Source organism: Cydia splendana, chromosome 9 (assembly GCF_910591565.1).
Source record: "Cydia splendana chromosome 9, ilCydSple1.2, whole genome shotgun sequence".
Taxonomy (NCBI): domain Eukaryota; kingdom Metazoa; phylum Arthropoda; class Insecta; order Lepidoptera; family Tortricidae; genus Cydia; species Cydia splendana.
The window spans coordinates 20940903-20952604 of NC_085968.1; the positions used below are offsets into that span (position 1 = coordinate 20940903).

Genomic DNA, 11702 nt, shown 5'->3' on the forward strand with positions numbered 1-11702 from the left:
GGCTTTGATAGTTTAGGATTAGCAACATTTAATAATTTTTGGCGTTCAAAGAAATATAGTCCACGTTTTTCTAAAGCAGCACATTGAGTGTAATTGTAAACCATATGAGTTATTTATGTCTTGTTCTTTCTTAATTTCTGGTGCTCGTAAGGGGACGCCGTCTTTATCAGTCATACCATGCCATGATTGAAAACTTCTAATAGGTGCATTGTATCTCTTTCTTATTCTTTGCTGTGATTGGAATTTTCTTATTTCATAGACCTGTTCGTCGGAGGCGAGATCTTCTATTGTATTGTCTGGTTCTACACAATTTATGTCAGCTTTATTTAGTTTTTTCGAACTGGAACTACAATCTTCATCAGATGATTCAAACAGAGATCCTTCCAGATTGAATGCTTGACTCATTTTAAGTTTTAGTACGTACCTACAATTACAAATACAACAATGCTTGAAGTTACGTAGATAATAACTAAAAGTTTTGTTATTTTCATAGAGTCACTTTTGTAGCACTTCTTAATATACATATAACGAAAATTATTTTAAATAAAGATTTTTCTCATTTTTAAACGTTGCAACCGAGCCACATGCGCGTATGCATTGTATTGAATGTTGACAACAGTTGAAGATAAGATACGCTCGTATCAAAGATAACAAGTGCATACGTCACTTATTTTTTAAATTCTATTTTTACAATGAATTCGATAATCCTACACATTCACAGCGCGAATGATAAGATATTGTTAAGTATTACATGGAAACTTAATATTGTTATTTCCCGCGACACCACGCCGGGCATTATTCTGAAGGCACTGGTGTCAGCGATTATCCCTTGTATGCTAGAACCGCCGGGCCTTAGACGGTTCTAGCACATAAATCCATCACCGACAGAAAAAAAACAACAGGTTGCACTCCGGGAGTGCCGGCAGAAGTGAAAACTCAATGACATTGTAACAGTTTTTCGATCAGGTCACGTGTCCGTCTTACGAAGCGTCTTACGTCTTACGCTGTCGCGAGTTTATCATTTTTGCCCCATCACAAAAAGTGCACAGCGCCGCTAAAGAAGTTTTCACTTCAAAAACAATGGAACAACTAAAAATAACCGTTTGCCATGTAGCTACTATAGGGTGTTCGTAAATAAACTCTAACTACTAACTACCTACCTCCAAGTTTCGTATACGATACAGCCGCTGTTGAAGCAAAAATGGTTAGCAAAATATCAACTATCCGTTTCACGTTCCAGGAAAAGACATAACCCTTAAGCTGTACTCAGTGAGCGAAGGCCTGGGCGCAGGGCCGTCAGACCGCGACGCTGAAACGGCGCATTTGACGCGCTCGGCCAGCGTCGACGCTGTACATGAGGGTACGCGCGGACGCCTGCGCAGCCTCGCGTGGCGTACGCGCTCCACCAGCAAGAGTAAGTAGGCCTTTTGAAGAAAGATAATAGAGTGATTCTCAAAATAGTGGCATCTTAACCTGTCATCGAATTTTTGAATTGAATGTATGTTTATTTGCTCTTTTTCATATGAAACAAAAATATAGATAAACTAAAACAATGTTTATCGAAGCCAAGTCATTATTTTTATTTAAATTTAATACTTATATTTATAAAAAATAAAGAGTAGCACTTTTTACTGTAACCTGTCTTGTCCAAAAGCATCGCTCTTCCAGTTTTAGTTCTTTAGATTTTATAAGCACCAATTTATGTAAATAAAATATCAGCTATATAATAACATAAACAATACCTTTTAAAATGTAGTTTGCACAGGCCTTATATATTTTTTTTTTACAACAATATTCATGCACGAAGTTTGTCCAAGGATATTTTCTCTGTTAACCTGTATCAATCTGTACATGCGCGGTATTGCATCTGACTCATACACAGAAAAAAATATTTAGATCATAACTATGGCAAAATATTAGGTAAGTATCAAGCTAACCACCGTAGGGTACCATTATGACCCAAATGTCGTAGTTTCGTAGAGACAAGTGGTTAAAGGCAGAAATCTGGGGTTTTGTAACGGAATGTTAACTTTAACCTGTCTCGATTATTTTACGAATTTGGTATGGGGCCTAATGTAATAATATTTTTTTTTTTTTTTTTTTTTTTTTTTTTAAATAATAAATTCTTTATTTCTGAAATAGAAAATAGCAGTGTTACAGTTATGCTGACTCCCACACTAGGCATAGCCTGTCCCGTGGGAGAAATAATGCGGCTTACAGTAAAAATAATAATATAGTATACAATCGGTTAGTTACAACAATGGGTTTTTGAAAACAGAGAGACAATTATTTAGTTTACAATAAAGTATAGAAAATAATGGTGAGAAATGGAATTTAACTCTAAATAACTTGTAATTACTGTTTATATAAATGACAAAAAAAAGATAAGTAAGAGATGAAAAATATTAAAACAAACATAAACATAAATTATCTTTATGCCTTTAGTAACAAAAATAATTCTTCATTAAATAAAATGTAAAATATAATATTAATAAGTAATAATACAAGACTTATGTGTGTGTGTGTGTGTGTGTGTGTGTGTGTGTGTGTGTGTGTGTGTGTGTGTGTGTGTGTGTGTGTGAGAGAGAGAGAGTATGTGTGTGAGCGTGGTGTGTATGTGTATTGTTATTGTGGGTGAGTTTAGTTAATATGGTATCTTTATTAGATTTTCTGTGTCTAAATATGATAGATGCATCAAGTTCTTTGATAAGAGTTTTTTTGCCTCGAAAATGGAGTGTTTTTTAAATTCATATAACCTAACTAGTCGATTGTAAATACGGGGGTATAAAAAGACAGAAAAATGGTGTGCAAATGTAGTTTTGACTGCTGTTACGGGAATTTTAAAAATACGATTATTAAGTAGTGTGGTGTAACTTGATGAGCTAAGGACTATTTTATGTACGTACAGTGCCACCCTTATTATGTAGAGTTTCCGGACACTAAGGACTTGAGCGTCATTGTATAAATCGGTTGTAGGGTACCTAATTGGTTTCCTCAAAGCGACCTTCAGCACCGCTCTTTGCGCTCTTTCTATTTTTAGAATGATAGATGAGCTTGACCCTCCCCAGGCAAGAATGCAGTAATTGATTATTGATTGCCCAAGAGCTAAGTATATGGTTTTCAATAGTGTAAATTCGGCTGATTCTCTTAACAATTTTATTGTGTGTATTAGTTTTCGTACCCGACCTGAAACCGCAGAAACATGTTCTCTGAAATTTAGTTTTTCATCTATCATAATTCCAAGGTACTTCACTGTATTTGTTCTTGTAATGTGGTCACAAGTACAATTTTTATCAGGGGTATTACAGTTACGACTATGGACTTTAATCTCTCGCTGTAGTTTTGGTGCAGAAGCTGTAGTCTTATGGAAACATAGATATTTAGTTTTAGTTGTATTTAGGGTCAAAAGATTCTGCTCTAACCAAGTTGACACTAGTGACATACCATTCTCGACATGTACACAGACATTCTCCCAGGAGCTCCCTTGGAAAATTATTGCAGTGTCATCGGCGTAACACAAAATTTCAGCATTCTGTAAGGAGATAAGTGAAATGTCATTTATATACAAAAGAAATAGGGTAGGACCTAGAATACTGCCCTGTGGTACGCCGAAGAGAACTGGTCTAAGGTCACTAAGATGTTCACCGATTTTGACACATTGGCTTCTTTCTGTCAAGTAGCTTGTAAACCACCTCAGTGCAGTCCCTCGAAACCCGTATGCTTCTAATTTCCTCAGTAGGATGGGGATCGAGACCGTGTCGAAGGCTTTGGCTAAGTCCAGGAAGACTCCTACACAGGCCCGACCCTCATCTAACTGTGTCGAGACAATTTTAGTCAGAAGGGTTACGGCGTCTTCAGTCGATTTTCCCTTTCTGAAGCCGAACTGACGTTCCATTAGGATGGAGTTGCATTCGAGGTAAGAGATTACTCTTTTATTTATAATTCGCTCCAAAAGCTTTGAGAATGATCCCAAAAGAGATATTGGGCGGTAATTGCTGGGTTCATTTTTTGCATTTCCTTTGTGTATCGGAACGATTGCCGCGACTTTCCAGGCTTTTGGGAAAATACCACTCTCAATGCTTTGATTAAAAATTGCTGCAAGTGGTTCAGCAATTTCGGGACCGACGGTTTTAAGAATCTTATTATTTATATTGTCAAAACCTGGTGAACTATCTGGATCCAGTTTCTGAATAAGACTCAGAACTTCATTGTTGTCTGTGGGGGATATGTATATAGAGTTCAATGTGGGTGGGTATACTTTAACTTTAGCTGCCAGAGACTCTTGTGTTTCATTTTCTTTACTTAGTATTATACTGGCAAGATTTTGTCCTACAGAAGAAAAATAATCATTGCATACATTTAAGGATTCGTTCTCGCATTTTTTTATTTTTGTTAGATCATGCGCAGTAGGCGTTGATGATTTCCGATGTGCAATTTTATTGATAGTTTGCCACAGTTTTTTAGGCGTCTTGGTGTTTCCAGTGAGTTCTTTTTTTTCATATTCTGCTTTGAGATTTCTAAGGAGTTTAATAAAGAAATTACGATATCGTGTATAAATTAGTTTTTTAGTGGCATCGTTAGGAAACTGCCTAGAGATTCGATGGAGTTTATCTCTTTGTTTTGAGCATCTAATGAGCCCAGGAGTCATCCAGGGTTGGATACAGAATTTAGAGCGGCTTACTTGAATAATTTTGGAGTTTTTAGTGATCGCATTTGAGACAATAGTGGAGAATACAGACACTGCATCATCAACATTTCTTGCTTGTACAACATGAGTCCAGTCAACAGATTCGAGCTCTCTGTACAGTCCACAGTAGTCAACTTTTAATCGTGATCTCTTTTGAGTTGTGTTCATATGACGTTCTGATTTGATACCTACCATAATCAAGTCATGGTCAGTAAGGTCAGTAGAACAGACAACTGATTCCGCATTAAAAGTACTTGGGATAAATATATGGTCTATGCAGCTTTTACTATGTGTTGGTCTGTTTATAGATGAGAGTAATCCATGTGAAGCGAGTAAATCTAGATAACTAGATGCATGCTCGTCATCAGCTGCTGACCCTAAAATGTTAATATTCATGTCACCTGACACTATAAGACAAGAGTTTCGGCAGACGGACTTGAGGAGTTGATCCAGGGACAGAATAAAATTGTCAGTATTAGTGAAGGACGGAGACCGATAAAGACCTAGAACTGTACAAACGCTGGGGATATCTATCACTAGGCAGTTTGCATCCACTATTGCCGGTTCTGAAAAGTTTGGTGACCATTTGTTATTTACATAAGCGACAACTCCACCTGATTTATTTATATACTTATTTGTACTGTGTGATATATAACCTTCAATTTGTCTAATCGTAGAGTTTTCGTTAATCCAACATTCACTGAAAATAATAATATCAAAACTAATATTCAATCGTGCAAAAATCAATAAGAAGTTATCAAAGTTCCGTTGCATACTTCTTATATTTACTTGAAGAAGTTTTAGTGTGTATTTTGTGATAAAGGGACTACATTCTTCAGGAGTGGAGATATAATGGCATTCAAGGTTAAAAGAATTGTCGATTTCAGTCATTAGATCAAACGTTGCCATTGAAAATATAGAAATAGCAAATGTAATGATAGTCCAGTATAGTAATGCCTCCATAAGTTATAATAGCGTCCCATGCGAGGAATGAATTGTGACACAGAGTGATATGATTTTTAAAGCAAAATGTAATATGTATTAAATGTTCTTTTTTAAGTTTATTTGTATGTGTGTAAATATGTGAATGTGTAACGTATGTGTAAGTGTAATATGTATACATATTTAAAATTAGGTGCAAGTAATGCATGATAGTTAGACACAGTTGGTAACATTTTAGTAAACATAGTGTATATGACCAGGTCAAAAAAAGTCCAACAAATATAAACGTCTTACATAAGTTATTCGTCGCGCTTTCCTGACAGCTTCTGAAGATCTTCATAAGATCGAATTTGAAGGGCCGGGCTTCCATCTTTACCTTCGTGCTTTCTGACGTAAATGCTTCCTCTGCGGGTCCAGCAGTATCTAAAGCCATGCTCCTTGACCCATGCTCGCGCGTCACGAAATAAACGCCTGCTGTCACTTGTCAGTCGCTCATTTACAAATATTTTCTTTTCAGGTTCTGTTGGAACAATGTCCTTGCTATTGAGCGTTGAGCGCCGTGTCCTTGCATTTTTCAGAAACTCTTCGCGTTTCACTCTTCGCACAAAGGAAACTACCAAGGGCCGTGGTTGAGCGCCGTCTTTGTCATCTTTGCGGCGCGGCGGGCCCGTGCGAGATGCGAAGTTCACATCAACGTCTTCGAGCTTCATTCCCAATTTTGAGGCTGTTGTTAGTACCATGTGATATGGGTTCTCATTCGGAGTTTCAGGGAGGCCTATGATTTCTAGTTCAGAATTCAGAGTTTGTTGGGTCTGCTGATTCAATTGTTTTTGGAGATCTGCAACTTGGGCCTTAAGTAAGGAGTTCTCCTTTTCATTTTCCTCTAGTTTTGTAATGCGTGTTTCATAGATATGGAGCTTTTCGGATAGCGTGTCAAAGCGACTGTTAAACTCTGTTCGCAGATTAGACATATCATCACGCAGCAGTCGTATTTCTGATATCAGTGAGTTCATGTCCTCCGGCTGGTTGCATTGCCTCTCCTCAGCTTTGTTCGTATCCTCCAGGTCCATATCATCAGGTGAGCTGGTTATAGCGGGTGGTGTCTGCCCGGCGGCGGCGGGGGTGCACTTTACGCACGTCCAGTTCGACTTTGGTGTCTTTTTAAAGTTCGATGCAGTTAGATTCACGCAGAGGAAGTGGTACAGTGAGCTGCAGTGGCAACACACAAGCTTTTCAGCAACCTTCACTGGTCTTCCACATTCGCCACAGGTACTCATGATGCCAAATTTATCGAAATAACGTAGCAATAAAGTTAACCAAAGTTCGCGGCCGGCGCGACGATTCCCGGAAATCCTTCGCAGTCGCTATGCGCTAGCTTCTGTGTATACTAAAGGGCGTAAGTGCGGCGGATTTTGAATACACTTACGCGTTTCACTGAGTCGGTCCGGGTTTTCTGTGTTTTGTACTTTATTGCAACTTATATTCTTAATCACACTTACTTTTACTTATCCACTAGGTTGTTAGGGATGTTTTAGTATAAGTTTCGAGTCATAAATCACATTTTAAACCAGTAAAATTAATTTATTTCTACGGAGCGTTTAAAAACGCAGTTGTTGCGCGGGAAGCGCGCGTTATATCATTTTAATATTGTATGAAGGTTTATTCATCTATGCTAAAAGTGAGACATTCGTATTATTATCCGTTCAAGGGAAAAAATAAAAATGAATGTATTTTTTACTGTAACCTGCTTATCTTTAACCTGTGTTCAATGTAGGTATAGGTTATTGTATGTCTTGAAAATAACTTCTTCATTTTCCGTTCCCTTTTGAAAATTTGGGGTACTTGAAGTGGTAAAACATATTTTTCATTAGTAAAAGTAAAAAAAAAAATATGTTTTCATTTACTTTAACCTGTCGATGCCACTTTTTTAAGAATCACTCAATACCTCTCGACTCCCTTTCTTCCTTTTAGAATTGGTAGTAGTAATAAAACACTTTATTGTACAAAACAAGTAACTACATAACACGACAGAGAGAATACAATAAATGTGTAAGGCAAAACTTATCCCCTTGAAAATCATCTAAAAATATTTTTTTACAAAATGGCACGAGATAATTATTATAACTATTATAAGCCATCATTTAATGGCCATCAGCAGTACACTTCATCAAATGTGGCTTTTAAAGAACAAATGGATACCTAATCTACAAAATTACATCCCCAAATCACTATAGGTGTGTTGTGCAGGGGTCGGAAACCGGTATTTGCTCCATACAAAAATACCGGTATTATTACGTTCGTTTTCGTTCTTTGGTTTATTAGGTATTTCATTTTTAGTGGGAACAATCTTGTTTTCAGGCAGCTCATACTTCCAGCCAATGGTGGCGCGCCAGTTCCTCAAGCAGTCGCCGTTCGGGCGCGGCGTGCCGCGGCTGCTCACGCAAGCATCCTCGGCTAGCCTACAGCCGCCGCGCCCCCGCAGTCCGCCGCGGCGCGCGGCATCCTTCCGCCGCGGCAGGGAGGTCAAGTTCGCCGAGGCGGCGCACGAGATGGTGTGACAAGGGCCGCGGCCCCAGCAGGTAACATTTTATCCTCACATACAATTCTGTGGCGAGTTTCCTCTGCGATCTGTGAGGTCAAGTTACTATGATACTCTTCAAGATTCTCACACAAGATTTTGTGGCAAGAATATTATTCTACCTAACACTCCTCCTCGCTTCGCTCGTCGTCGTACCTAACTGAGACCTGCCTTAAGTTCGAATACGTAGGTTGTTATAATAGTAGTAAATATTACAAATTATACCAGTACTACATTATGCCCACTGAGCGTTATATCGAACATAATTATATCACATATACGTTATACGCTGTTAATGTTAGATTAGAAGTTGTTATATTACAAGTTCATTATACTTGACGATAGTTAGACTCTCTAAGAATATACCATGTATTGTTATAGCAAAAGTGCATTATGTCCCTCAATCGTTATATCGACTAAAAATATATCAAAAGTTGTTATATGGACCGTTACGCACCCGCGACGACAGCACTTTTCCTCTAATTTATATGTAATTTTCTAAAAAAAGTACCTAATTCCTTTATTTTTTTAATATCTTTCGTCATTGCCAAAAATACAAATTCGCGAAGAAGAGATGAATTCCCATCCGCCATTCCGCTGACTAGTTTTGTTAATACACATATCTGTTCTTGATATAACTGATGATGTTTTGTTATTGACTTCAGGAGCTGGAGCCGCTGGTGACGCCTCACTCTTCGCCCCTCACACCCGCGCGGTACCCCTGACCGAGGAGCGAGCGAACGATTAACACCACGGACTTTTAAAGGCTATCACAGTGGAATTGTGAGACATTATGTTATAGAACAGACGGAAATCTCTATTTATTTGTTAGATTTTGCTTTTGAAGATATGCCCACGTTACCAGTAAAGTTTCACATTCAGCTAACGTTAATTATTTGCTATTCAGATCATTGAAATGTTATTACTACGTATAGAACTGGCACAGAGAACCAGTACTTTGCGCCACGAGTTGTTGTCGCCCGACAACCAACTACGGAAGCGGAGCGTGAATCTCGCAACCTAAACGCGTAAGCGCCGTGAATTGTGTGTGCGTGTGTTTGTCACGTGGTACAGGTTGCGATTGGTATGGCTTCTCTATAGTAATAATAATTCAATGATTCAGATAAATGTTAGTTGAACATGAGAGCGTACTGGTGTGTGGCTGGTTTGAATGACTGATCTATATTAACTGTAGTCATTTTGGTTATACATTATGTAGATGCCAAGTTGATTTTACGAGCAGATACGTTTAGCGCCACTTGCGTCATCTCACTAACCCGGGTTTAAGCGGTTAACCCGTTAACCCAGTATCAAATTGGTACTGGCAACCTTGGTAACTCCAGGTTTAACCGGTTAACCCCGGGTTAGTGGTATGGTGCAAGTGGCGCTTAGAGACATAAATCCCCTATTTTAGAATCGGAAAGCTGCTCCAGTTGTTGTATTTGTTTTAACAGCGATCCCTGCCTTGAAATGTTGATAGGTGAAGATTAATTTAAAATAGCCATATTCCATTATTACAAAGAGCTTCCTGCAACAGACGACTGTCATGTACCTTTAGTGTTAAAGCTGATTCGTTCGCTCGACGCCCAGTGTGACGTGTTTAGTACATCGAAATAGAATAAGTTAAGAACAGTAACACCAAATAAATTACTTCGAAATAAGATTGACGTGTTTGAGACAAAATGTGCTATGTTGTAAATTGTTTTTACCAATAGGAAAATTTTCTGTGCTATGATTGGTTGTCATGACAATTTTAGACGTCTACATTCTGCTTTACCACGCAACCTTATGTTTTATTCAGAAACTATTTTTTTTTTTAAATAAAAGGTTTTGTAATGTCCTTATAACATAGATATTCCGCTTAGTACAAAAGTAATATCGCATAAGGTTGTGCTTGGTAGCGCGACATTTAAAACTGAATGATTTGTGGAACATGTGTTGAGCGTTTAGCGTTACTCTTCCATACTTATTATATTTCGGTGGTTTAGTGATTCTCTAGTGATATTATTACGTTTGTAGACGAGTGCGTCTGTGTGTGTTAGAATAGGCTAATCGTAAACGTGTATTTAAGTTACGTTGCCACCTCAAACAGCACCCTGAACAAATTACATAAAACAGAGCAAAATTATAACACCTGTAGAGTAACGTTTTAAAATAATATAATTTTCTAGAAATCGATACTAATTCAAGTGGAATTCTAAAAGTATTAATAGTAAAATCATTGTTTATTAGTATTAAGACGTTAAATCGTGATAAAGTTATAAAGTTAATACAAGGATTTATATGCGAAATAGGTAATTAACATTAAGACCTGATTGTTTAGCAAAGAGTTATATTTTCATGCCTCCTGTTGCATAAGCCTTTTCGAATTTTTATCATTCCAGAATATTGTGGCTATTTATTTTTCTTGCTAGAAGTGTATATAACATAAATATTACTGTGCTTCGTACAAAAAAAACAGCGTCCCCTTTACACCCAAAATTATCTTGAATATCTCCTTAAATTGATTAATTTTCTGATATAGTTTTATTGAACCTTATTTTGGAAAGAGTTGACAACGAAACTGTATGATGAGTGAATAAGTTATTTGTGAGGGCGATGAACTAGAGCGTTTGTTATTAATAATATGAAATACTCTGTTAGATATTGAGTATTGCTAAAAAGATGAATGTGTAATGGCGCACCAAAAACTGCAGTTGCCCTGAGGATTTAACGAAGGATTATGAATATTTGGGAACCGGAGAAATCACTTATTTGACAAAATTATCAACGGCAAGAGATACAAACTATGAGTTTTCATTAGAGCCTGTCATATTTATTGTTTGACAACATCATATGAAACATAAAAGAAAATAGTTTTACAGACGTTCTTATTGCCTAATAGTAATCACTACTTAACATCACTAAGTTCCTCGCCCTATTTTCTATTGAGAATGCCTTTAAGTATCTTACTGATTAGTACTAAAAGAATGACAACAAATTAAATAAAACCCGGTCATTTAGGGCATAAAAAGTAAAAATTATATTAAATTTTGTGCACGTACGGAAATATAATCTCACGATCGAAATATTTTCAATCAAACTCTGTAATATGATAAGCGCTGTGCTTAATTAAACTCAGTTTGTGGACTGAAGCTAGATGTATAGTTAATTATCGGTATAATTTTATTAATGCTCATTCAAAATAGTGTCATTGGTTACACTAAATTAACAATTTAATCAACCTTAAAGAGTGTAAAAAATCCTAAAGGATTATCAAAACCAGATTGGAATAGAGGAATAAAACTCGAATTCTTTGACTTTCGTTTATAATTTTATAAATAAACCTTAATACTCGTACGCCTAGAATTGAATGTCTCGCTCTGCAGCAAGCTCAGACGTCAGGCTTGGCATCGTTAGATCCTCCTATTCTACCGCTTAGGTGTCAAGCCACACAAGCGTAATCGTACTTAATTATGGTTAAAATGGGCCGGTATATTGTGCGTTTCAATTGTA

General features: G+C 37.2%; 2 protein-coding genes across 2 annotated transcripts in view; one reads left to right on the forward strand and one right to left on the reverse strand.

Moving 5' to 3' along the window:
• The window catches only part of LOC134793797 (caspase-6-like), a 29608-nt gene extending 29123 nt beyond the window's left edge, over positions 1 to 485 (reverse strand). The window contains exon 1 of the mRNA XM_063765474.1: positions 459 to 485. The gene's annotated coding sequence lies outside the window, so the exon portion shown is untranslated. The remainder of the gene's footprint in view (positions 1 to 458) is intronic.
• LOC134793829 (blood vessel epicardial substance-A-like) overlaps positions 1 to 9459 on the forward strand; it is a 75325-nt gene extending 65866 nt beyond the window's left edge. Inside the window, exons 7-9 of the mRNA XM_063765528.1 lie at positions 1241 to 1414; positions 7988 to 8208; positions 8873 to 9459. Of these exons, the coding sequence (XP_063621598.1) occupies positions 1241 to 1414; positions 7988 to 8187 (374 nt within the window). The 3' untranslated portion in view covers positions 8188 to 8208; positions 8873 to 9459. The remainder of the gene's footprint in view (positions 1 to 1240; positions 1415 to 7987; positions 8209 to 8872) is intronic.
• Positions 9460 to 11702: the final 2243 nt, after the last annotated feature.